At 59.7% G+C, this 25407-nt stretch overlaps 7 protein-coding genes across 7 annotated transcripts; all 7 read left to right on the top strand.

Moving 5' to 3' along the window:
* Positions 1-1091: 1091 nt before the first annotated feature.
* On the top strand, positions 1092-3220 carry LOC116447376 (PHD finger protein 7-like). Its single transcript, XM_032116510.1, has 6 exons — positions 1092-1362; positions 1630-1721; positions 1812-1901; positions 2129-2253; positions 2492-2758; positions 2975-3220. The coding sequence occupies exons 1-6, from the start codon at positions 1266-1268 to the stop codon at positions 3090-3092; spliced, it is 789 nt and encodes a 262-aa protein (XP_031972401.1). The 5' UTR covers positions 1092-1265; the 3' UTR covers positions 3093-3220.
* Positions 3221-4665: 1445 nt separating this feature from the next.
* On the top strand, positions 4666-6599 carry LOC116447375 (PHD finger protein 7-like). The gene is made up of 7 exons (XM_032116509.1): positions 4666-4723; positions 4951-5075; positions 5315-5581; positions 5798-5911; positions 6069-6313; positions 6357-6379; positions 6471-6599. The coding sequence occupies exons 2-7, from the start codon at positions 4972-4974 to the stop codon at positions 6597-6599; spliced, it is 882 nt and encodes a 293-aa protein (XP_031972400.1). The 5' UTR covers positions 4666-4723; positions 4951-4971.
* Positions 6600-8815: 2216 nt separating this feature from the next.
* Positions 8816-10267, top strand: LOC116447373 (PHD finger protein 7-like). The gene is made up of 5 exons (XM_032116507.1): positions 8816-8902; positions 8993-9082; positions 9310-9434; positions 9667-9933; positions 10150-10267. Exons 1-5 carry the CDS (start codon positions 8816-8818, stop codon positions 10265-10267), a joined length of 687 nt encoding a protein of 228 aa, XP_031972398.1.
* Positions 10268-11829: 1562 nt separating this feature from the next.
* On the top strand, positions 11830-14163 carry LOC116447372 (PHD finger protein 7-like). Its single transcript, XM_032116505.1, has 7 exons — positions 11830-11916; positions 12007-12096; positions 12324-12448; positions 12688-12954; positions 13171-13284; positions 13442-13560; positions 13730-14163. The coding sequence occupies exons 1-7, from the start codon at positions 11830-11832 to the stop codon at positions 14161-14163; spliced, it is 1236 nt and encodes a 411-aa protein (XP_031972396.1).
* A 1457-nt stretch (positions 14164-15620) lies between these two features.
* LOC116447371 (PHD finger protein 7-like) lies at positions 15621-21547 on the top strand. Its single transcript, XM_032116504.1, has 9 exons — positions 15621-15913; positions 19202-19293; positions 19384-19473; positions 19701-19825; positions 20065-20331; positions 20548-20661; positions 20819-20937; positions 21107-21177; positions 21221-21547. The coding sequence occupies exons 1-9, from the start codon at positions 15817-15819 to the stop codon at positions 21545-21547; spliced, it is 1302 nt and encodes a 433-aa protein (XP_031972395.1). The 5' UTR covers positions 15621-15816.
* On the top strand, positions 16365-17833 carry LOC116447647 (PHD finger protein 7-like). The gene is made up of 3 exons (XM_032117028.1): positions 16365-16804; positions 17044-17310; positions 17527-17833. Exons 1-3 carry the CDS (start codon positions 16545-16547, stop codon positions 17642-17644), a joined length of 645 nt encoding a protein of 214 aa, XP_031972919.1. The 5' UTR covers positions 16365-16544; the 3' UTR covers positions 17645-17833.
* Positions 21548-23267: 1720 nt separating the features above from the next.
* On the top strand, positions 23268-25352 carry LOC116447370 (PHD finger protein 7-like). The gene is made up of 6 exons (XM_032116503.1): positions 23268-23493; positions 23761-23852; positions 23943-24032; positions 24260-24384; positions 24624-24890; positions 25107-25352. Exons 1-6 carry the CDS (start codon positions 23397-23399, stop codon positions 25222-25224), a joined length of 789 nt encoding a protein of 262 aa, XP_031972394.1. The 5' UTR covers positions 23268-23396; the 3' UTR covers positions 25225-25352.
* Positions 25353-25407: the final 55 nt, after the last annotated feature.

Here is a 25407-nt window from a genome sequence, read left to right as displayed (position 1 = left end):
CTTCCTCGGGTTAGCACCATTTCAAGACCTGTTGAAGGCACCACCAGCAGCTGCCCTTGACTGGAAAATGCCCTGCAGCAGCCCCTGGCTGGCAGTGCTGGGCCTGCTGTCCTCAGCACTCATGGCTGGCAGACCATCGATCCTGTGGCGTTTTGACAGCAGGCTGCAGGATGTCCATGCTCCTCTGTAGAAACCTGCTGCAATGCAGTTCAGCAGCTCCCACGGAGACCTCCACACAGCACTGTGGGACTGTGGGACGGGCACTGCCCTGCTCCTGCTGCCCACACTGGTGCTGCTACAGGCCAGCTGACATTGGCCTTCTTGGCCACCTGGGAACATACCACACCATTTGCAGCTGCTGTCAACCACCACCCCCAGACCCTTTTCCATCTCTCAGCTTTCCAGGCGCAATTCCCCACGCCCAGAGCGTGGCCTCACACTGCTGTGAGTGAGGGCTCAGTGCCTGGCAGGGCAGGGGCAGACACCAGCCTTGGGCAGGTCTCACGTCATTGGGGCTGGGAATGCTGATGGGACATTGAACACATCCTGGTCTGCAACACGCTTAGGATATCACTGTTGGACAAAGACTTGTGGGCTGAGACACTTCCATCAGATAAACAAATTGGAACCATACAAGTGATGAAAAGGCCACAGTGGCTCACAACCAGCTGCCCGATGTATTGCTAGCCCGAGAGCAGCAGCATCAGCAGCAAGCTGCAGTTGTGCAGCTGAGCAGACACGGTGTCACGTGTGGGGTCTCTCTGGGATCTGGGGGATCAGCTGTCCCACCTATTTCCCCTGCCAGCAGCTGCTGCCCCCAGGCTGCTTCCCTGGTGCTGGGCCTCAGGAGCAGGACAGGCCTCGGCACTGTGCATTCGCTGCTCAGCCATGGCTCACACAGCGCTGTGTCACCCACACTGATTTGGTCACAAATGCAAAACTTGGACGCATGAGAAGTTAATCCTATCCCCTCAAAACCACTCGCCACTGGGGCATCATCACTCAGGATGGTATGGGAGGAGCCCACAGATCGGTGCTGGCCATGTCACAATGGCCCCAGTGACATCATCACCCTGGCCTAAAAACACAAGCAGGGTGGCTGCACATCAATACAACCCTCTCAGTTGAGGAGAGCATCGCCGAGGAGGAGCTCGCCCAAGGCTGCTCCGGCACAAGGCTAAGTCAGAGGATTCTGGTGCCTCTGACACAGCTCACGCGCATCTCTCTCTTTACTCAGGGCTGGTGCGCAACTGTCAGGCGGAGGAATGCCAGCAGTTCTGCGCAAGAGACGCTCCAGGCACTCACCATCAACCTGTTCCAGATCCAACACGGCACAGCCGGACACAGTACCCGAGGACCAAGGTGATAGCAAAAGCCTCTCTCCCCACAGCTCCCGATCGCTGGCACAGGTATACCAGGGCAGTCAGTGAGCAGGCAAGAACTATGCCAGGGCAAGGCAGGAGCTCTGCAAAAGGCCTAGGCTCTGGGCATTTGCTGGGGCACCCGTGCCTGACCTACCCTGCCCTTCAGCCAGCACAGCACGGACCCAGCAGGGTTTTGGGGCTGATCCTGCACGGACACTTGCCCAGCCCCACAGACATGCTCATGCCAGGGGCACTTTCTCTCCAGTGTGCATGCTGTGCCACCGGACCGAGGCAGACACCGACATCTGTGGGTACAAGAGAATGAAGTTCAAACTCTGTGTCCACAACTACTGCCAGGTAAGCTCTCTCGGGGCTCCCTCCAACTTTCTGCCCAGGAGGGGCCTTCCTTCCTCACCTAACAAGCTCCTGGCCTTCTCTGCTTTGCAGCTTCTTGCCAGTGGGCTTTTCCCACAAGAGAACATGGAAGACTTTCTCGTTGGAGACACCAGGCACGTCATCAAAGAAGCAGCCAAGAAGGTGAGGACCTCGCAGGCGCAGGGAGCTTGGCACCAGGAGAGGCTTGAGGCAGCTCCTCCTGCTCCCCAGCAAAGAAGCCCCAGCCCTGGCACATGCAAGAGCCTCGTGTGCAGGTGGCTCTGTGGGCTCTAACCCAGCACTGCCCACATCCTGCTCCCTGCCCGGAGACGCAGGGCAGCCACAAAGCCCCAGTCCTGACACTCAGCAGGCTGCGGTGCTCTTTCCAGAGCTGCTTCATTTGCTACAAGATGGGGGCCAGCATCACCTGCTCTGAGAGGGGCTGCGACCGCACCTTCCACCTGCCCTGCGCCCCAGACGGCGAATGTGTCACCCAGTACTTCGGGGCCTACAGGTAAGGGCTGCCCGCCCTTGCCTCAGAGACCCCGGCTTCATCTCCAAGCCCTTTCCATCTGCAGTGGCCATGCAAGGCAGAAGCCCACTGGACAGCTGCCAGCAACCTGCCATAGACTGGGGAAGAGCCCACAAAGAGGCTGGGGTCTCTCACAGCTCCACCCCCCACATCGCCATCACTGCGGAAGGACTCTGCGCTTCCCACCTTCCCTCGCCCATCTCTTCCATCTTCCTCACAGGTCCTTCTGCTGGGAGCACCGCCCACAGCAGGCAGTGCACGCTCGTCCAAGCCAGGACAACACCTGCAGCATCTGCCTGGACACCGTGGAAAACAGAATCTCCTACAAAACCATGGGCTGCCCTGCATGCCAAGACGCCCGCTTCCACCGGCAGTGCATCCAGAGACTGGCTCTGCATGCTGGCATCGGCTTCCGATGCCCGTGTTGCCTGAACCAAGAGCCATTCATGATGGAAATGCTCACCATGGGGATCCGACTCTCCAAGAGGTTGGGTTTTCTCCTCCCAGCTCACAAGGTGTCAAGCACAAGTGCAGTGCCAGCCTAAGGACTGCCCTGGCAGGCCTGGCCACCTTCTGTCCCATGCCTCTTGCCCTCAGCTCCACTCAGGAGCTGGAAACAGCACAGGCAGCGGAGCAGCGAGTGCCAGGATCTGCTTGATGCTGGGTCAGCTGGGCTCAACTCTTTCCCTTCCTTCTCTTGCAGACCCCCATCATGGGAGAGTGTCCAAGCAGTCACACCCTTACGTCAGAGGCATGGCCGCTGCGATGCCGAAACGTGCCTTTGTCCAGGAGGCAGGGAGCACGCGGAGGAAGAGGGGTAAGCTGCCAAAGCAACAATGCAGGGCTCTGAACAGGACCTAAGATCTCCCCACAAGCTCACGGAGGAAGAACTAAGAACAAGGGCTCTGCCAGGCCAGGCCATCCCTTGCTCTGGCACTTTGTCCTCACAACCAGTACCTCCTTTGCTCCTACAGACCCTGGCAACTGAGGCTGTGCAGCTCCTGCGCTGCCGAGGGCACCCACAGACACTGCTCCTCTTTGGGGAACAGCACCTACTCCTGGGAGTGCCGCACCTGTGCTGGCACAGAGACTGGTAGGCACCAAAGCACTCGGTGCCCCGCACTGGGGACAGGGGCCAGGCTGGGCCTGGCAGCAGGGCCTTCAGCACGCCTTGGCTCCAGGACAGCTCTGGCTACCACAGGAGCCTCTCCTGCTTACGGCCTGAGTGGCCACCCTGATGACCTTCCTGCCCCTCTTCGCAGGCTCCACTGGCAAACCAGAGCTTGTCAGCCCCAGCACTTCCAGCCAGGAATTATCAATGCCCTCCCAGGGTGTGTTGCTCCTCAGCAGCAGCTGCTTCCTTCGCCCTCGGCAGGCCTTGAAGCGGCGCTACCCTGAGGAAGAAATACCATCACGGACAACGTACAGCCCTCCTGCAAAACGCCGCAGGATCGATGATGGCCCAGCCCACAGTGCCAATGAAAGCAGCCCCAGCACTTCCAGCCAGGAATTATCAATGCCCTCCCAGGGTGTGTTGCTCCTCAGCAGCAGCTGCTTCCTTCGCCCTCGGCAGGCCTTGAAGCGGCGCTACCCTGAGGAAGAAATACCATCACGGACAACGTACAGCCCTCCTCCAAAACGCCGCAGGATCGATGATGGCCCAGCCCACAGTGCCGATGACAGCAGCCCCAGCACTTCCTACCGGGCAGTGTCGAGGCTGCCTGAAGGCACTTTGGCCATCAACAGTCAGGCAGCACGGCCACGACGTCCATACAGGCCTCCATGGCTCTTCCACGGATCCACAACAGACAACCGCTCCCAGCCTGGGCCAATTCATATGAGACATGTCTGGCGGCAACAACGCCGGGCCAAAAAGCCCTACTGCCGGCCATGAATAGCACAGCAGGACACCACTGATAGCAAAAGCCTCTCTCCCCACAGCTCCCGATCGCTGGCACAGGTATACCAGGGCAGTCAGTGAGCAGGCAAGAACTATGCCAGGGCAAGGCAGGAGCTCTGCAAAAGGCCTAGGCTCTGGGCATTTGCTGGGGCACCCGTGCCTGACCTACCCTGCCCTTCAGCCAGCACAGCACGGACCCAGCAGGGTTTTGGGGCTGATCCTGCACGGACACTTGCCCAGCCCCACAGACATACTCATGCCAGGGGCACTTTCTCTCCAGTGTGCATGCTGTGCCACCGGACCGAGGCAGACACCGACATCTGTGGGTACAAGAGAATGAAGTTCAAACTCTGTGTCCACAACTACTGCCAGGTAAGCTCTCTCGGGGCTCCCTCCATCTTTCTGCCCAGGAGGGGCCTTCCTTCCTCACCTAACAAGCTCCTGGCCTTCTCTGCTCTGCAGCTTCTTGCCAGTGGACTTTTCCCACTAGAGAACACGGAAGACTTTCTCGTTGGAGACACCAGGCACGTCATCAAAGAAGCAGCCAAGAAGGTGAGGACCTCGCAGGCGCAGGGAGCTTGGCACCAGGAGAGGCTTGAGGCAGCTCCTCCTGCTCCCCAGCAAAGAAGCCCCAGCCCTGGCACATGCAAGAGCCTCGTGTGCAGGTGGCTCTGTGGGCTCTAACCCAGCACTGCCCACATCCTGCTCCCTGCCCGGAGACGCAGGGCAGCCACAAAGCCCCAGTCCTGACACTCAGCGGGCTGCGGTGCTCTTTCCAGAGCTGCTTCATTTGCTACAAGATGGGGGCCAGCATCACCTGCTCTGAGACGGGCTGCGACCGCACCTTCCACCTGCCCTGCGCCCCAGACGGCGAATGTGTCACCCAGTACTTCGGGGCCTACAGGTAAGGGCTGCCCGCCCTTGCCTCAGAGACCCCGGCTTCATCTCCAAGCCCTTTCCATCTGCAGTGGCCATGCAAGGCAGAAGCCCACTGGGACAGCTGCCAGCAACCTGCCATAGACTGGGGAAGAGCCCACAAAGAGGCTGGGGTCTCTCACAGCTCCACCCCCCACATCGCCATCACTGCGGAAGGACTCTGCGCTTCCCACCTTCCCTCGCCCATCTCTTCCATCTTCCTCACAGGTCCTTCTGCTGGGAGCACCGCCCACAGCAGGCAGTGCACGCTCGTCCAAGCCAGGACAACACCTGCAGCATCTGCCTGGACACCGTGGAAAACAGAATCTCCTACAAAACCATGGGCTGCCCTGCATGCCAAGACGCCCGCTTCCACCGGCAGTGCATCCAGAGACTGGCTCTGCATGCTGGCATCGGCTTCCGATGCCCGTGTTGCCTGAACCAAGAGCCATTCATGATGGAAATGCTCACCATGGGGATCCGACTCTCCAAGAGGTTGGGTTTTCTCCTCCCAGCTCACAAGGTGTCAAGCACAAGTGCAGTGCCAGCCTAAGGACTGCCCTGGCAGGCCTGGCCACCTTCTGTCCCATGCCTCTTGCCCTCAGCTCCACTCAGGAGCTGGAAACAGCACAGGCAGCGGAGCAGCGAGTGCCAGGATCTGCTTGATGCTGGGTCAGCTGGGCTCAACTCTTTCCCTTCCTTCTCTTGCAGACCCCCATCATGGGAGAGTGTCCAAGCAGTCACACCCTTACGTCAGAGGCATGGCCGCTGCGATGCCGAAACGTGCCTTTGTCCAGGAGGCAGGGAGCACGCGGAGGAAGAGGGGTAAGCTGCCAAAGCAACAATGCAGGGCTCTGAACAGGACCTAAGATCTCCCCACAAGCTCACGGAGGAAGAACTAAGAACAAGGGCTCTGCCAGGCCAGGCCATCCCTTGCTCTGGCACTTTGTCCTCACAACCAGTACCTCCTTTGCTCCTACAGACCCTGGCAACTGAGGCTGTGCAGCTCCTGCGCTGCCGAGGGCACCCACAGACACTGCTCCTCTTTGGGGAACAGCACCTACTCCTGGGAGTGCCGCACCTGTGCTGGCACAGAGACTGGTAGGCACCAAAGCACTCGGTGCCCCGCACTGGGGACAGGGGCCAGGCTGGGCCTGGCAGCAGGGCCTTCAGCACGCCTTGGCTCCAGGACAGCTCTGGCTACCACAGGAGCCTCTCCTGCTTACGGCCTGAGTGGCCACCCTGATGACCTTCCTGCCCCTCTTCGCAGGCTCCACTGGCAAACCAGAGCTTGTCAGCCCCAGCACTTCCAGCCAGGAATTATCAATGCCCTCCCAGGGTGTGTTAGCTCCTCAGCAGCAGCTGCTTCCTTCGCCCTCGGCAGGCCTTGAAGCGGCGCTACCCTGAGGAAGAAATACCATCACGGACAACGTACAGCCCGCCTGCAAAACGCCGCAGGATCGATGATGGCCCAGCCCACAGTGCCGATGACAGCAGCCCCAGCACTTCCTAACGGGCAGTGTCGAGGCTGCCTGAAGGCGCTTTGGCCATCAACAGTCAGGCAGCACGGCCACGACGTCCATACAGGCCTCCATGGCTCTTCCACGGATCCACAACAGACAACCGCTCCCAGCCTGGGCCAATTCGTATGAGACATGTCTGGCGGCAACAACGCCGGGCCAAAAAGCCCTACTGCCGGCCATGAATAGCACAGCAGGACACACTGTCGCCCAGCCCGTAGCCCCCATCCCCCTCACCCATCAAAGTAGAGTAGAAATAAAAATAAAGGTTTTTTTACACTAGGAGAACCCACACGTCTTTTCCAGTCATTTTACTCGGCCTTTCTTCAGGCCACTGCTAGTGAAAGGGACTGGGATCTTCTTCCACAGCGTTGGCAGCACCCTCCCCTCTGCAGGCTGGCCCTCCTGGCCACTCAGCACCACGGCCGTGCCCTTCAGGCCTTGCTGGCCCTCACCAGCAGCTGTCAGTGTCCCTGCAGGGCAGCGCTCGGCTCCCGTGGGCTGTTCACATTCCTGAGCCCGCCTGCACCCACAGCCTCTGCCGTGCCCAGCACGCCTTGACCAGGCCTGTACGTCTTCCTCGGGTTAGCACCATTTCAAGACCTGTTGAAGGCACCACCAGCAGCTGCCCTTGACTGGAAAATGCCCTGCAGCAGCCCCTGGCTGGCAGTGCTGGGCCTGCTGTCCTCAGCACTCATGGCTGGCAGACCATCGATCCTGTGGCGTTTTGACAGCAGGCTGCAGGATGTCCATGCTCCTCTGTAGAAACCTGCTGCAATGCAGTTCAGCAGCTCCCACGGAGACCTCCACACAGCACTGTGGGACTGTGGGACGGGCACTGCCCTGCTCCTGCTGCCCACACTGGTGCTGCTACAGGCCAGCTGACATTGGCCTTCTTGGCCACCTGGGAACATACCACACCATTTGCAGCTGCTGTCAACCACCACCCCCAGACCCTTTTCCATCTCTCAGCTTTCCAGGCGCAATTCCCCACGCCCAGAGCGTGGCCTCACACTGCTGTGAGTGAGGGCTCAGTGCCTGGCAGGGCAGGGGCAGACACCAGCCTTGGGCAGGTCTCACGTCATTGGGGCTGGGAATGCTGATGGGACATTGAACACATCCTGGTCTGCAACACGCTTAGGATATCACTGTTGGACAAAGACTTGTGGGCTGAGACACTTCCATCAGATAAACAAATTGGAACCATACAAGTGATGAAAAGGCCACAGTGGCTCACAACCAGCTGCCCGATGTATTGCTAGCCCGAGAGCAGCAGCATCAGCAGCAAGCTGCAGTTGTGCAGCTGAGCAGACACGGTGTCACGTGTGGGGTCTCTCTGGGATCTGGGGGATCAGCTGTCCCACCTATTTCCCCTGCCAGCAGCTGCTGCCCCCAGGCTGCTTCCCTGGTGCTGGGCCTCAGGAGCAGGACAGGCCTCGGCACTGTGCATTCGCTGCTCAGCCATGGCTCACACAGCGCTGTGTCACCCACACTGATTTGGTCACAAATGCAAAACTTGGACGCATGAGAAGTTAATCCTATCCCCTCAAAACCACTCGCCACTGGGGCATCATCACTCAGGATGGTATGGGAGGAGCCCACAGATCGGTGCTGGCCATGTCACAATGGCCCCAGTGACATCATCACCCTGGCCTAAAAACACAAGCAGGGTGGCTGCACATCAATACAACCCTCTCAGTTGAGGAGAGCATCGCCGAGGAGGAGCTCGCCCAAGGCTGCTCCGGCACAAGGCTAAGTCAGAGGATTCTGGTGCCTCTGACACAGCTCACGCGCATCTCTCTCTTTACTCAGGGCTGGTGCGCAACTGTCAGGCGGAGGAATGCCAGCAGTTCTGCGCAAGAGACGCTCCAGGCACTCACCATCAACCTGTTCCAGATCCAACACGGCACAGCCGGACACAGTACCCGAGGACCAAGGTGATAGCAAAAGCCTCTCTCCCCACAGCTCCCGATCGCTGGCACAGGTATACCAGGGCAGTCAGTGAGCAGGCAAGAACTATGCCAGGGCAAGGCAGGAGCTCTGCAAAAGGCCTAGGCTCTGGGCATTTGCTGGGGCACCCGTGCCTGACCTACCCTGCCCTTCAGCCAGCACAGCACGGACCCAGCAGGGTTTTGGGGCTGATCCTGCACGGACACTTGCCCAGCCCCACAGACATGCTCATGCCAGGGGCACTTTCTCTCCAGTGTGCATGCTGTGCCACCGGACCGAGGCAGACACCGACATCTGTGGGTACAAGAGAATGAAGTTCAAACTCTGTGTCCACAACTACTGCCAGGTAAGCTCTCTCGGGGCTCCCTCCAACTTTCTGCCCAGGAGGGGCCTTCCTTCCTCACCTAACAAGCTCCTGGCCTTCTCTGCTCTGCAGCTTCTTGCCAGTGGGCTTTTCCCACAAGAGAACATGGAAGACTTTCTCGTTGGAGACACCAGGCACGTCATCAAAGAAGCAGCCAAGAAGGTGAGGACCTCGCAGGCGCAGGGAGCTTGGCACCAGGAGAGGCTTGAGGCAGCTCCTCCTGCTCCCCAGCAAAGAAGCCCCAGCCCTGGCACATGCAAGAGCCTCGTGTGCAGGTGGCTCTGTGGGCTCTAACCCAGCACTGCCCACATCCTGCTCCCTGCCCGGAGACGCAGGGCAGCCACAAAGCCCCAGTCTTGACACTCAGCGGGCTGCGGTGCTCTTTCCAGAGCTGCTTCATTTGCTACAAGATGGGGGCCAGCATCACCTGCTCTGAGACGGGCTGCGACCGCACCTTCCACCTGCCCTGCGCCCCAGACGGCGAATGTGTCACCCAGTACTTCGGGGCCTACAGGTAAGGGCTGCCCGCCCTTGCCTCAGAGACCCCGGCTTCATCTCCAAGCCCTTTCCATCTGCAGTGGCCATGCAAGGCAGAAGCCCACTGGGACAGCTGCCAGCAACCTGCCATAGACTGGGGAAGAGCCCACAAAGAGGCTGGGGTCTCTCACAGCTCCACCCCCCACATCGCCATCACTGCGGAAGGACTTCCCACCTTCCCTCGCCCATCTCTTCCATCTTCCTCACAGGTCCTTCTGCTGGGAGCACCGCCCACAGCAGGCAGTGCACGCTCGTCCAAGCCAGGACAACACCTGCAGCATCTGCCTGGACACCGTGGAAAACAGAATCTCCTACAAAACCATGGGCTGCCCTGCATGCCAAGACGCCCGCTTCCACCGGCAGTGCATCCAGAGACTGGCTCTGCATGCTGGCATCGGCTTCCGATGCCCGTGTTGCCTGAACCAAGAGCCATTCATGATGGAAATGCTCACCATGGGGATCCGACTCTCCAAGAGGTTGGGTTTTCTCCTCCCAGCTCACAAGGTGTCAAGCACAAGTGCAGTGCCAGCCTAAGGACCGCCCTGGCAGGCCTGGCCACCTTCTGTCCCATGCCTCTTGCCCTCAGCTCCACTCAGGAGCTGGAAACAGCACAGGCAGCGGAGCAGCGAGTGCCAGGATCTGCTTGATGCTGGGTCAGCTGGGCTCAACTCTTTCCCTTCCTTCTCTTGCAGACCCCCATCATGGGAGAGTGTCCAAGCAGTCACACCCTTACGTCAGAGGCATGGCCGCTGCGATGCCGAAACGTGCCTTTGTCCAGGAGGCAGGGAGCACGCGGAGGAAGAGGGGTAAGCTGCCAAAGCAACAATGCAGGGCTCTGAACAGGACCTAAGATCTCCCCACAAGCTCACGGAGGAAGAACTAAGAACAAGGGCTCTGCCAGGCCAGGCCATCCCTTGCTCTGGCACTTTGTCCTCACAACCAGTACCTCCTTTGATCCTACAGACCCTGGCAACTGAGGCTGTGCAGCTCCTGCGCTGCCGAGGGCACCCACAGACACTGCTCCTCTTTGGGGAACAGCACCTACTCCTGGGAGTGCCGCACCTGTGCTGGCACAGAGACTGGTAGGCACCAAAGCACTCGGTGCCCCGCACTGGGGACAGGGGCCAGGCTGCGCCTGGCAGCAGGGCCTTCAGCACGCCTTGGCTCCAGGACAGCTCTGGCTACCACAGGAGCCTCTCCTGCTTACGGCCTGAGTGGCCACCCTGATGACCTTCCTGCCCCTCTTCGCAGGCTCCACTGGCAAACCAGAGCTTGTCAGCCCCAGCACTTCCAGCCAGGAATTATCAATGCCCTCCCAGGGTGTGTTGCTCCTCAGCAGCAGCTGCTTCCTTCGCCCTCGACAGGCCTTGAAGCGGCGCTACCCTGAGGAAGAAATACCATCACGGACAACGTACAGCCCTCCTGCAAAACGCCGCAGGATCGATGATGGCCCAGCCCACAGTGCCAATGAAAGCAGCCCCAGCACTTCCAGCCAGGAATTATCAATGCCCTCCCAGGGTGTGTTGCTCCTCAGCAGCAGCTGCTTCCTTCGCCCTCGGCAGGCCTTGAAGCGGCGCTACCCTGAGGAAGAAATACCATCACGGACAACGTACAGCCCTCCTGCAAAACGCCGCAGGATCGATGATGGCCCAGCCCACAGTGCCAATGAAAGCAGCCCCAGCACTTCCAGCCAGGAATTATCAATGCCCTCCCAGGGTGTGTTGCTCCTCAGCAGCAGCTGCTTCCTTCGCCCTCGGCAGGCCTTGAAGCGGCGCTACCCTGAGGAAGAAATACCATCACGGACAACGTACAGCCCTCCTGCAAAACGCCGCAGGATCGATGATGGCCCAGCCCACAGTGCCGATGACAGCAGCCCCAGCACTTCCTAACGGGCAGTGTCGAGGCTGCCTGAAGGCGCTTTGGCCATCAACAGTCAGGCAGCACGGCCACGACGTCCATACAGGCCTCCATGGCTCTTCCACGGATCCACAACAGACAACCGCTCCCAGCCTGGGCCAATTCATATGAGACATGTCTGGCGGCAACAACGCCGGGCCAAAAAGCCCTACTGCCGGCCATGAATAGCACAGCAGGACACCACTGATAGCAAAAGCCTCTCTCCCCACAGCTCCCGATCGCTGGCACAGGTATACCAGGGCAGTCAGCGAGCAGGCAAGAACTATGCCAGGGCAAGGCAGGAGCTCTGCAAAAGGCCTAGGCTCTGGGCATTTGCTGGGGCACCCGTGCCTGACCTACCCTGCCCTTCAGCCAGCACAGCACGGACCCAGCAGGGTTTTGGGGCTGATCCTGCACGGACACTTGCCCAGCCCCACAGACATGCTCATGCCAGGGGCACTTTCTCTCCAGTGTGCATGCTGTGCCACCGGACCGAGGCAGACACCAACATCTGTGGGTACAAGAGAATGAAGTTCAAACTCTGTGTCCACAACTACTGCCAGGTAAGCTCTCTCGGGGCTCCCTCCAACTTTCTGCCCAGGAGGGGCCTTCCTTCCTCACCTAACAAGCTCCTGGCCTTCTCTGCTCTGCAGCTTCTTGCCAGTGGACTTTTCCCACAAGAGAACACGGAAGACTTTCTCGTTGGAGACACCAGGCACGTCATCAAAGAAGCAGCCAAGAAGGTGAGGACCTCGCAGGCGCAGGGAGCTTGGCACCAGGAGAGGCTTGAGGCAGCTCCTCCTGCTCCCCAGCAAAGAAGCCCCAGCCCTGGCACATGCAAGAGCCTCGTGTGCAGGTGGCTCTGTGGGCTCTAACCCAGCACTGCCCACATCCTGCTCCCTGCCCGGAGACGCAGGGCAGCCACAAAGCCCCAGTCCTGACACTCAGCGGGCTGCGGTGCTCTTTCCAGAGCTGCTTCATTTGCTACAAGATGGGGGCCAGCATCACCTGCTCTGAGACGGGCTGCGACCGCACCTTCCACCTGCCCTGCGCCCCAGACGGCGAATGTGTCACCCAGTACTTCGGGGCCTACAGGTAAGGGCTGCCCGCCCTTGCCTCAGAGACCCCGGCTTCATCTCCAAGCCCTTTCCATCTGCAGTGGCCATGCAAGGCAGAAGCCCACTGGGACAGCTGCCAGCAACCTGCCATAGACTGGGGAAGAGCCCACAAAGAGGCTGGGGTCTCTCACAGCTCCACCCCCCACATCGCCATCACTGCGGAAGGACTCTGCGCTTCCCACCTTCCCTCGCCCATCTCTTCCATCTTCCTCACAGGTCCTTCTGCTGGGAGCACCGCCCACAGCAGGCAGTGCACGCTCGTCCAAGCCAGGACAACACCTGCAGCATCTGCCTGGACACCGTGGAAAACAGAATCTCCTACAAAACCATGGGCTGCCCTGCATGCCAAGACGCCCGCTTCCACCGGCAGTGCATCCAGAGACTGGCTCTGCATGCTGGCATCGGCTTCCGATGCCCGTGTTGCCTGAACCAAGAGCCATTCATGATGGAAATGCTCACCATGGGGATCCGACTCTCCAAGAGGTTGGGTTTTCTCCTCCCAGCTCACAAGGTGTCAAGCACAAGTGCAGTGCCAGCCTAAGGACTGCCCTGGCAGGCCTGGCCACCTTCTGTCCCATGCCTCTTGCCCTCAGCTCCACTCAGGAGCTGGAAACAGCACAGGCAGCGGAGCAGCGAGTGCCAGGATCTGCTTGATGCTGGGTCAGCTGGGCTCAACTCTTTCCCTTCCTTCTCTTGCAGACCCCCATCATGGGAGAGTGTCCAAGCAGTCACACCCTTACGTCAGAGGCATGGCCGCTGCGATGCCGAAACGTGCCTTTGTCCAGGAGGCAGGGAGCACGCGGAGGAAGAGGGGTAAGCTGCCAAAGCAACAATGCAGGGCTCTGAACAGGACCTAAGATCTCCCCACAAGCTCACGGAGGAAGAACTAAGAACAAGGGCTCTGCCAGGCCAGGCCATCCCTTGCTCTGGCACTTTGTCCTCACAACCAGTACCTCCTTTGATCCTACAGACCCTGGCAACTGAGGCTGTGCAGCTCCTGCGCTGCCGAGGGCACCCACAGACACTGCTCCTCTTTGGGGAACAGCACCTACTCCTGGGAGTGCCACACCTGTGCTGGCACAGAGACTGGTAGGCACCAAAGCACTCGGTGCCCCGCACTGGGGACAGGGGCCAGGCTGCGCCTGGCAGCAGGGCCTTCAGCACGCCTTGGCTCCAGGACAGCTCTGGCTACCACAGGAGCCTCTCCTGCTTACGGCCTGAGTGGCCACCCTGATGACCTTCCTGCCCCTCTTCGCAGGCTCCACTGGCAAACCAGAGCTTGTCAGCCCCAGCACTTCCAGCCAGGAATTATCAATGCCCTCCCAGGGTGTGTTGCTCCTCAGCAGCAGCTGCTTCCTTCGCCCTCGGCAGGCCTTGAAGCGGCGCTACCCTGAGGAAGAAATACCATCACGGACAACGTACAGCCCGCCTGCAAAACGCCGCAGGATCGATGATGGCCCAGCCCACAGTGCCGATGACAGCAGCCCCAGCACTTCCTACCGGGCAGTGTCGAGGCTGCCTGAAGGCGCTTTGGCCATCAACAGTCAGGCAGCACGGCCACGACGTCCATACAGGCCTCCATGGCTCTTCCACGGATCCACAACAGACAACCGCTCCCAGCCTGGGCCAATTCGTATGAGACATGTCTGGCGGCAACAACGCCGGGCCAAAAAGCCCTACTGCCGGCCATGAATAGCACAGCAGGACACACTGTCGCCCAGCCCGTAGCCCCCATCCCCCTCACCCATCAAAGTAGAGTAGAAATAAAATAAAGGTTTTTTACACTAGGAGAACCCACACGTCTTTTCCAGTCATTTTACTCGGCCTTTCTTCAGGCCACTGCTAGTGAAAGGGACTGGGATCTTCTTCCACAGCGTTGGCAGCACCCTCCCCTCTGCAGGCTGGCCCTCCTGGCCACTCAGCACCACGGCCGTGCCCTTCAGGCCTTGCTGGCCCTCACCAGCAGCTGTCAGTGTCCCTGCAGGGCAGCGCTCGGCTCCCGTGGGCTGTTCACATTCCTGAGCCCGCCTGCACCCACAGCCTCTGCCGTGCCCAGCACGCCTTGACCAGGCCTGTACGTCTTCCTCGGGTTAGCACCATTTCAAGACCTGTTGAAGGCACCACCAGCAGCTGCCCTTGACTGGAAAATGCCCTGCAGCAGCCCCTGGCTGGCAGTGCTGGGCCTGCTGTCCTCAGCACTCATGGCTGGCAGACCATCGATCCTGTGGCGTTTTGACAGCAGGCTGCAGGATGTCCATGCTCCTCTGTAGAAACCTGCTGCAATGCAGTTCAGCAGCTCCCACGGAGACCTCCACACAGCACTGTGGGACTGTGGGACGGGCACTGCCCTGCTCCTGCTGCCCACACTGGTGCTGCTACAGGCCAGCTGACATTGGCCTTCTTGGCCACCTGGGAACATACCACACCATTTGCAGCTGCTGTCAACCACCACCCCCAGACCCTTTTCCATCTCTCAGCTTTCCAGGCGCAATTCCCCACGCCCAGAGCGTGGCCTCACACTGCTGTGAGTGAGGGCTCAGTGCCTGGCAGGGCAGGGGCAGACACCAGCCTTGGGCAGGTCTCACGTCATTGGGGCTGGGAATGCTGATGGGACATTGAACACATCCTGGTCTGCAACACGCTTAGGATATCACTGTTGGACAAAGACTTGTGGGCTGAGACACTTCCATCAGATAAACAAATTGGAACCATACAAGTGATGAAAAGGCCACAGTGGCTCACAACCAGCTGCCCGATGTATTGCTAGCCCGAGAGCAGCAGCATCAGCAGCAAGCTGCAGTTGTGCAGCTGAGCAGACACGGTGTCACGTGTGGGGTCTCTCTGGGATCTGGGGGATCAGCTGTCCCACCTATTTCCCCTGCCAGCAGCTGCTGCCCCCAGGCTGCTTCCCTGGTGCTGGGCCTCAGGAGCAGGACAGGCCTCGGCCCTGTGCATTCGCTGCTCAGCCATGGCTCACACAGCGCTGTGTCACCCACACTGATTTGGTCACAAATGCAAAACTTGGACGCATGAGAAGTTAATCCTATCCCCTCAAAACCACTCGCCACTGGGGCATCATCACTCAGGATGGTATGGGAGGAGCCCACAGATCGGTGCTGGCCATGTCACAATGGCCCCAGTGACATCATCACCCTGGCCTAAAAACACAAGCAGGGTGGCTGCACATCAATACAACCCTCTCAGTTGAGGAGAGCATCGCCGAGGAGGAGCTCGCCCAAGGCTGCTCCGGCACAAGGCTAAGTCAGAGGATTCTGGTGCCTCTGACACAGCTCACGCGCATCTCTCTCTTTACTCAGGGCTGGTGCGCAACTGTCAGGCGGAGGAATGCCAGCAGTTCTGCGCAAGAGACGCTCCAGGCACTCACCATCAACCTGTTCCAGATCCAACACGGCACAGCCGGACACAGTACCCGAGGACCAAGGTGATAGCAAAAGCCTCTCTCCCCACAGCTCCCGATCGCTGGCACAGGTATACCAGGGCAGTCAGTGAGCAGGCAAGAACTATGCCAGGGCAAGGCAGGAGCTCTGCAAAAGGCCTAGGCTCTGGGCATTTGCTGGGGCACCCGTGCCTGACCTACCCTGCCCTTCAGCCAGCACAGCACGGACCCAGCAGGGTTTTGGGGCTGATCCTGCACGGACACTTGCCCAGCCCCACAGACATGCTCATGCCGGGGGCACTTTCTCTCCAGTGTGCATGCTGTGCCACCGGACCGAAGCAGACACCGACATCTGTGGGTACAAGAGAATGAAGTTCAAACTCTGTGTCCACAACTACTGCCAGGTAAGCTCTCTCGGGGCTCCCTCCAACTTTCTGCCCAGGAGGGGCCTTCCTTCCTCACCTAACAAGCTCCTGGCCTTCTCTGCTCTGCAGCTTCTTGCCAGTGGGCTTTTCCCACAAGAGAACATGGAAGACTTTCTCGTTGGAGACACCAGGCACGTCATCAAAGAAGCAGCCAAGAAGGTGAGGACCTCGCAGGCGCAGGGAGCTTGGCACCAGGAGAGGCTTGAGGCAGCTCCTCCTGCTCCCCAGCAAAGAAGCCCCAGCCCTGGCACATGCAAGAGCCTCGTGTGCAGGTGGCTCTGTGGGCTCTAACCCAGCACTGCCCACATCCTGCTCCCTGCCCGGAGACGCAGGGCAGCCACAAAGCCCCAGTCCTGACACTCAGCGGGCTGCGGTGCTCTTTCCAGAGCTGCTTCATTTGCTACAAGATGGGGGCCAGCATCACCTGCTCTGAGACGGGCTGCGACCGCACCTTCCACCTGCCCTGCGCCCCAGACGGCGAATGTGTCACCCAGTACTTCGGGGCCTACAGGTAAGGGCTGCCCGCCCTTGCCTCAGAGACCCCGGCTTCATCTCCAAGCCCTTTCCATCTGCAGTGGCCATGCAAGGCAGAAGCCCACTGGGACAGCTGCCAGCAACCTGCCATAGACTGGGGAAGAGCCCACAAAGAGGCTGGGGTCTCTCACAGCTCCACCCCCCACATCGCCATCACTGCGGAAGGACTCTGCGCTTCCCACCTTCCCTCGCCCATCTCTTCCATCTTCCTCACAGGTCCTTCTGCTGGGAGCACCGCCCACAGCAGGCAGTGCACGCTCGTCCAAGCCAGGACAACACCTGCAGCATCTGCCTGGACACCGTGGAAAACAGAATCTCCTACAAAACCATGGGCTGCCCTGCATGCCAAGACGCCCGCTTCCACCGGCAGTGCATCCAGAGACTGGCTCTGCATGCTGGCATCGGCTTCCGATGCCCGTGTTGCCTGAACCAAGAGCCATTCATGATGGAAATGCTCACCATGGGGATCCGACTCTCCAAGAGGTTGGGTTTTCTCCTCCCAGCTCACAAGGTGTCAAGCACAAGTGCAGTGCCAGCCTAAGGACTGCCCTGGCAGGCCTGGCCACCTTCTGTCCCATGCCTCTTGCCCTCAGCTCCACTCAGGAGCTGGAAACAGCACAGGCAGCGGAGCAGCAAGTGCCAGGATCTGCTTGATGCTGGGTCAGCTGGGCTCAACTCTTTCCCTTCCTTCTCTTGCAGACCCCCATCATGGGAGAGTGTCCAAGCAGTCACACCCTTACGTCAGAGGCATGGCCGCTGCGATGCCGAAACGTGCCTTTGTCCAGGAGGCAGGGAGCACGCGGAGGAAGAGGGGTAAGCTGCCAAAGCAACAATGCAGGGCTCTGAACAGGACCTAAGATCTCCCCACAAGCTCACGGAGGAAGAACTAAGAACAAGGGCTCTGCCAGGCCAGGCCATCCCTTGCTCTGGCACTTTGTCCTCACAACCAGTACCTCCTTTGATCCTACAGACCCTGGCAACTGAGGCTGTGCAGCTCCTGCGCTGCCGAGGGCACCCACAGACACTGCTCCTCTTTGGGGAACAGCACCTACTCCTGGGAGTGCCGCACCTGTGCTGGCACAGAGACTGGTAGGCACCAAAGCACTCGGTGCCCCGCACTGGGGACAGGGGCCAGGCTGCGCCTGGCAGCAGGGCCTTCAGCACGCCTTGGCTCCAGGACAGCTCTGGCTACCACAGGAGCCTCTCCTGCTTACGGCCTGAGTGGCCACCCTGATGACCTTCCTGCCCCTCTTCGCAGGCTCCACTGGCAAACCAGAGCTTGTCAGCCCCAGCACTTCCAGCCAGGAATTATCAATGCCCTCCCAGGGTGTGTTGCTCCTCAGCAGCAGCTGCTTCCTTCGCCCTCGACAGGCCTTGAAGCGGCGCTACCCTGAGGAAGAAATACCATCACGGACAACGTACAGCCCTCCTGCAAAACGCCGCAGGATCGATGATGGCCCAGCCCACAGTGCCAATGAAAGCAGCCCCAGCACTTCCAGCCAGGAATTATCAATGCCCTCCCAGGGTGTGTTGCTCCTCAGCAGCAGCTGCTTCCTTCGCCCTCGGCAGGCCTTGAAGCGGCGCTACCCTGAGGAAGAAATACCATCACGGACAACGTACAGCCCTCCTGCAAAACGCCGCAGGATCGATGATGGCCCAGCCCACAGTGCCAATGAAAGCAGCCCCAGCACTTCCAGCCAGGAATTATCAATGCCCTCCCAGGGTGTGTTGCTCCTCAGCAGCAGCTGCTTCCTTCGCCCTCGGCAGGCCTTGAAGCGGCGCTACCCTGAGGAAGAAATACCATCACGGACAACGTACAGCCCTCCTGCAAAACGCCGCAGGATCGATGATGGCCCAGCCCACAGTGCCGATGACAGCAGCCCCAGCACTTCCTAACGGGCAGTGTCGAGGCTGCCTGAAGGCGCTTTGGCCATCAACAGTCAGGCAGCACGGCCACGACGTCCATACAGGCCTCCATGGCTCTTCCACGGATCCACAACAGACAACCGCTCCCAGCCTGGGCCAATTCGTATGAGACATGTCTGGCGGCAACAACGCCGGGCCAAAAAGCCCTACTGCCGGCCATGAATAGCACAGCAGGACACCACTGATAGCAAAAGCCTCTCTCCCCACAGCTCCCGATCGCTGGCACAGGTATACCAGGGCAGTCAGTGAGCAGGCAAGAACTATGCCAGGGCAAGGCAGGAGCTCTGCAAAAGGCCTAGGCTCTGGGCATTTGCTGGGGCACCCGTGCCTGACCTACCCTGCCCTTCAGCCAGCACAGCACGGACCCAGCAGGGTTTTGGGGCTGATCCTGCACGGACACTTGCCCAGCCCCACAGACATGCTCATGCCAGGGGCACTTTCTCTCCAGTGTGCATGCTGTGCCACCGGACCGAGGCAGACACCGACATCTGTGGGTACAAGAGAATGAAGTTCAAACTCTGTGTCCACAACTACTGCCAGGTAAGCTCTCTCGGGGCTCCCTCCAACTTTCTGCCCAGGAGGGGCCTTCCTTCCTCACCTAACAAGCTCCTGGCCTTCTCTGCTTTGCAGCTTCTTGCCAGTGGGCTTTTCCCACAAGAGAACATGGAAGACTTTCTCGTTGGAGACACCAGGCACGTCATCAAAGAAGCAGCCAAGAAGGTGAGGACCTCGCAGGCGCAGGGAGCTTGGCGCCAGGAGAGGCTTGAGGCAGCTCCTCCTGCTCCCCAGCAAAGAAGCCCCAGCCCTGGCACATGCAAGAGCCTCGTGTGCAGGTGGCTCTGTGGGCTCTAACCCAGCACTGCCCACATCCTGCTCCCTGCCCGGAGACGCAGGGCAGCCACAAAGCCCCAGTCCTGACACTCAGCGGGCTGCGGTGCTCTTTCCAGAGCTGCTTCATTTGCTACAAGATGGGGGCCAGCATCACCTGCTCTGAGACGGGCTGCGACCGCACCTTCCACCTGCCCTGCGCCCCAGACGGCGAATGTGTCACCCAGTACTTCGGGGCCTACAGGTAAGGGCTGCCCGCCCTTGCCTCAGAGACCCCGGCTTCATCTCCAAGCCCTTTCCATCTGCAGTGGCCATGCAAGGCAGAAGCCCACTGGGACAGCTGCCAGCAACCTGCCATAGACTGGGGAAGAGCCCACAAAGAGGCTGGGGTCTCTCACAGCTCCACCCCCCACATCGCCATCACTGCGGAAGGACTCTGCGCTTCCCACCTTCCCTCGCCCATCTCTTCCATCTTCCTCACAGGTCCTTCTGCTGGGAGCACCGCCCACAGCAGGCAGTGCACGCTCGTCCAAGCCAGGACAACACCTGCAGCATCTGCCTGGACACCGTGGAAAACAGAATCTCCTACAAAACCATGGGCTGCCCTGCATGCCAAGACGCCCGCTTCCACCGGCAGTGCATCCAGAGACTGGCTCTGCATGCTGGCATCGGCTTCCGATGCCCGTGTTGCCTGAACCAAGAGCCATTCATGATGGAAATGCTCACCATGGGGATCCGACTCTCCAAGAGGTTGGGTTTTCTCCTCCCAGCTCACAAGGTGTCAAGCACAAGTGCAGTGCCAGCCTAAGGACTGCCCTGGCAGGCCTGGCCACCTTCTGTCCCATGCCTCTTGCCCTCAGCTCCACTCAGGAGCTGGAAACAGCACAGGCAGCGGAGCAGCGAGTGCCAGGATCTGCTTGATGCTGGGTCAGCTGGGCTCAACTCTTTCCCTTCCTTCTCTTGCAGACCCCCATCATGGGAGAGTGTCCAAGCAGTCACACCCTTACGTCAGAGGCATGGCCGCTGCGATGCCGAAACGTGCCTTTGTCCAGGAGGCAGGGAGCACGCGGAGGAAGAGGGGTAAGCTGCCAAAGCAACAATGCAGGGCTCTGAACAGGACCTAAGATCTCCCCACAAGCTCACGGAGGAAGAACTAAGAACAAGGGCTCTGCCAGGCCAGGCCATCCCTTGCTCTGGCACTTTGTCCTCACAACCAGTACCTCCTTTGCTCCTACAGACCCTGGCAACTGAGGCTGTGCAGCTCCTGCGCTGCCGAGGGCACCCACAGACACTGCTCCTCTTTGGGGAACAGCACCTACTCCTGGGAGTGCCACACCTGTGCTGGCACAGAGACTGGTAGGCACCAAAGCACTCGGTGCCCCGCACTGGGGACAGGGGCCAGGCTGGGCCTGGCAGCAGGGCCTTCAGCACGCCTTGGCTCCAGGACAGCTCTGGCTACCACAGGAGCCTCTCCTGCTTACGGCCTGAGTGGCCACCCTGATGACCTTCCTGCCCCTCTTCGCAGGCTCCACTGGCAAACCAGAGCTTGTCAGCCCCAGCACTTCCAGCCAGGAATTATCAATGCCCTCCCAGGGTGTGTTAGCTCCTCAGCAGCAGCTGCTTCCTTCGCCCTCGGCAGGCCTTGAAGCGGCGCTACCCTGAGGAAGAAATACCATCACGGACAACGTACAGCCCTCCTGCAAAACGCCGCAGGATCGATGATGGCCCAGCCCACAGTGCCAATGAAAGCAGCCCCAGCACTTCCAGCCAGGAATTATCAATGCCCTCCCAGGGTGTGTTGCTCCTCAGCAGCAGCTGCTTCCTTCGCCCTCGGCAGGCCTTGAAGCGGCGCTACCCTGAGGAAGAAATACCATCACGGACAACGTACAGCCCGCCTGCAAAACGCCGCAGGATCGATGATGGCCCAGCCCACAGTGCCGATGACAGCAGCCCCAGCACTTCCTAACGGGCAGTGTCGAGGCTGCCTGAAGGCGCTTTGGCCATCAACAGTCAGGCAGCACGGCCACGACGTCCATACAGGCCTCCATGGCTCTTCCACGGATCCACAACAGACAACCGCTCCCAGCCTGGGCCAATTCGTATGAGACATGTCTGGCGGCAACAACGCCGGGCCAAAAAGCCCTACTGCCGGCCATGAATAGCACAGCAGGACACACTGTCGCCCAGCCCGTAGCCCCCATCCCCCTCACCCATCAAAGTAGAGTAGAAATAAAAGAAATAAAGGTTTTTTACACTAGGAGAACCCACACGTCTTTTCCAGTCATTTTACTCGGCCTTTCTTCAGGCCACTGCTAGTGAAAGGGACTGGGATCTTCTTCCGCAGCGTTGGCAGCACCCTCCCCTCTGCAGGCTGGCCCTCCTGGCCACTCAGCACCACGGCCGTGCCCTTCAGGCCTTGCTGGCCCTCACCAGCAGCTGTCAGTGTCCCTGCAGGGCAGCGCTCGGCTCCCGTGGGCTGTTCACATTCCTGAGCCCGCCTGCACCCACAGCCTCTGCCGTGCCCAGCACGCCTTGACCAGGCCTGTACGTCTTCCTCGGGTTAGCACCATTTCAAGACCTGTTGAAGGCACCACCAGCAACTGCCCTTGACTGGAAAATGCCCTGCAGCAGCCCCTGGCTGGCAGTGCTGGGCCTGCTGTCCTCAGCACTCATGGCTGGCAGACCATCGATCCTGTGGCGTTTTGACAGCAGGCTGCAGGATGTCCATGCTCCTCTGTAGAAACCTGCTGCAATGCAGTTCAGCAGCTCCCACGGAGACCTCCACACAGCACTGTGGGACTGTGGGACGGGCACTGCCCTGCTCCTGCTGCCCACACTGGTGCTGCTACAGGCCAGCTGACATTGGCCTTCTTGGCCACCTGGGAACATACCACACCATTTGCAGCTGCTGTCAACCACCACCCCCAGACCCTTTTCCATCTCTCAGCTTTCCAGGCGCAATTCCCCACGCCCAGAGCGTGGCCTCACACTGCTGTGAGTGAGGGCTCAGTGCCTGGCAGGGCAGGGGCAGACACCAGCCTTGGGCAGGTCTCACGTCATTGGGGCTGGGAATGCTGATGGGACATTGAACACATCCTGGTCTGCAACACGCTTAGGATATCACTGTTGGACAAAGACTTGTGGGCTGAGACACTTCCATCAGATAAACAAATTGGAACCATACAAGTGATGAAAAGGCCACAGTGGCTCACAACCAGCTGCCCGATGTATTGCTAGCCCGAGAGCAGCAGCATCAGCAGCAAGCTGCAGTTGTGCAGCTGAGCAGACACGGTGTCACGTGTGGGGTCTCTCTGGGATCTGGGGGATCAGCTGTCCCACCTATTTCCCCTGCCAGCAGCTGCTGCCCCCAGGCTGCTTCCCTGGTGCTGGGCCTCAGGAGCAGGACAGGCCTCGGCACTGTGCATTCGCTGCTCAGCCATGGCTCACACAGCGCTGTGTCACCCACACTGATTTGGTCACAAATGCAAAACTTGGACGCATGAGAAGTTAATCCTATCCCCTCAAAACCACTCGCCACTGGGGCATCATCACTCAGGATGGTATGGGAGGAGCCCACAGATCGGTGCTGGCCATGTCACAATGGCCCCAGTGACATCATCACCCTGGCCTAAAAACACAAGCAGGGTGGCTGCACATCAATACAACCCTCTCAGCTGAGGAGAGCATCGCCGAGGAGGAGCTCGCCCAAGGCTGCTCCGGCACAAGGCTAAGTCAGAGGATTCTGGTGCCTCTGACACAGCTCACGCGCATCTCTCTCTTTACTCAGGGCTGGTGCGCAACTGTCAGGCGGAGGAATGCCAGCAGTTCTGCGCAAGAGACGCTCCAGGCACTCACCATCAACCTGTTCCAGATCCAACACGGCACAGCCGGACACAGTACCCGAGGACCAAGGTGATAGCAAAAGCCTCTCTCCCCACAGCTCCCGATCGCTGGCACAGGTATACCAGGGCAGTCAGTGAGCAGGCAAGAACTATGCCAGGGCAAGGCAGGAGCTCTGCAAAAGGCCTAGGCTCTGGGCATTTGCTGGGGCACCCGTGCCTGACCTACCCTGCCCTTCAGCCAGCACAGCACGGACCCAGCAGGGTTTTGGGGCTGATCCTGCACGGACACTTGCCCAGCCCCACAGACATGCTCATGCCAGGGGCACTTTCTCTCCAGTGTGCATGCTGTGCCACCGGACCGAGGCAGACACCGACATCTGTGGGTACAAGAGAATGAAGTTCAAACTCTGTGTCCACAACTACTGCCAGGTAAGCTCTCTCGGGGCTCCCTCCAACTTTCTGCCCAGGAGGGGCCTTCCTTCCTCACCTAACAAGCTCCTGGCCTTCTCTGCTCTGCAGCTTCTTGCCAGTGGGCTTTTCCCACAAGAGAACATGGAAGACTTTCTCGTTGGAGACACCAGGCACGTCATCAAAGAAGCAGCCAAGAAGGTGAGGACCTCGCAGGCGCAGGGAGCTTGGCACCAGGAGAGGCTTGAGGCAGCTCCTCCTGCTCCCCAGCAAAGAAGCCCCAGCCCTGGCACATGCAAGAGCCTCGTGTGCAGGTGGCTCTGTGGGCTCTAACCCAGCACTGCCCACATCCTGCTCCCTGCCCAGAGACGCAGGGCAGCCACAAAGCCCCAGTCCTGACACTCAGCGGGCTGCGGTGCTCTTTCCAGAGCTGCTTCATTTGCTACAAGATGGGGGCCAGCATCACCTGCTCTGAGACGGGCTGCGACCGCACCTTCCACCTGCCCTGCGCCCCAGACGGCGAATGTGTCACCCAGTACTTCGGGGCCTACAGGTAAGGGCTGCCCGCCCTTGCCTCAGAGACCCCGGCTTCATCTCCAAGCCCTTTCCATCTGCAGTGGCCATGCAAGGCAGAAGCCCACTGGGACAGCTGCCAGCAACCTGCCATAGACTGGGGAAGAGCCCACAAAGAGGCTGGGGTCTCTCACAGCTCCACCCCCCACATCGCCATCACTGCGGAAGGACTCTGCGCTTCCCACCTTCCCTCGCCCATCTCTTCCATCTTCCTCACAGGTCTTTCTGCTGGGAGCACCGCCCACAGCAGGCAGTGCACGCTCGTCCAAGCCAGGACAACACCTGCAGCATCTGCCTGGACACCGTGGAAAACAGAATCTCCTACAAAACCATGGGCTGCCCTGCATGCCAAGACGCCCGCTTCCACCGGCAGTGCATCCAGAGACTGGCTCTGCATGCTGGCATCGGCTTCCGATGCCCGTGTTGCCTGAACCAAGAGCCATTCATGATGGAAATGCTCACCATGGGGATCCGACTCTCCAAGAGGTTGGGTTTTCTCCTCCCAGCTCACAAGGTGTCAAGCACAAGTGCAGTGCCAGCCTAAGGACTGCCCTGGCAGGCCTGGCCACCTTCTGTCCCATGCCTCTTGCCCTCAGCTCCACTCAGGAGCTGGAAACAGCACAGGCAGCGGAGCAGCGAGTGCCAGGATCTGCTTGATGCTGGGTCAGCTGGGCTCAACTCTTTCCCTTCCTTCTCTTGCAGACCCCCATCATGGGAGAGTGTCCAAGCAGTCACACCCTTACGTCAGAGGCATGGCCGCTGCGATGCCGAAACGTGCCTTTGTCCAGGAGGCAGGGAGCACGCGGAGGAAGAGGGGTAAGCTGCCAAAGCAACAATGCAGGGCTCTGAACAGGACCTAAGATCTCCCCACAAGCTCACGGAGGAAGAACTAAGAACAAGGGCTCTGCCAGGCCAGGCCATCCCTTGCTCTGGCACTTTGTCCTCACAACCAGTACCTCCTTTGCTCCTACAGACCCTGGCAACTGAGGCTGTGCAGCTCCTG

This window comes from Corvus moneduloides, chromosome 8, assembly GCF_009650955.1.
Source record: "Corvus moneduloides isolate bCorMon1 chromosome 8, bCorMon1.pri, whole genome shotgun sequence".
NCBI lineage: Eukaryota > Metazoa > Chordata > Aves > Passeriformes > Corvidae > Corvus > Corvus moneduloides.
The sequence above is the reverse complement of the archived record's forward strand: the minus strand, read 5'-3'. Positions and strand labels throughout refer to the sequence as shown.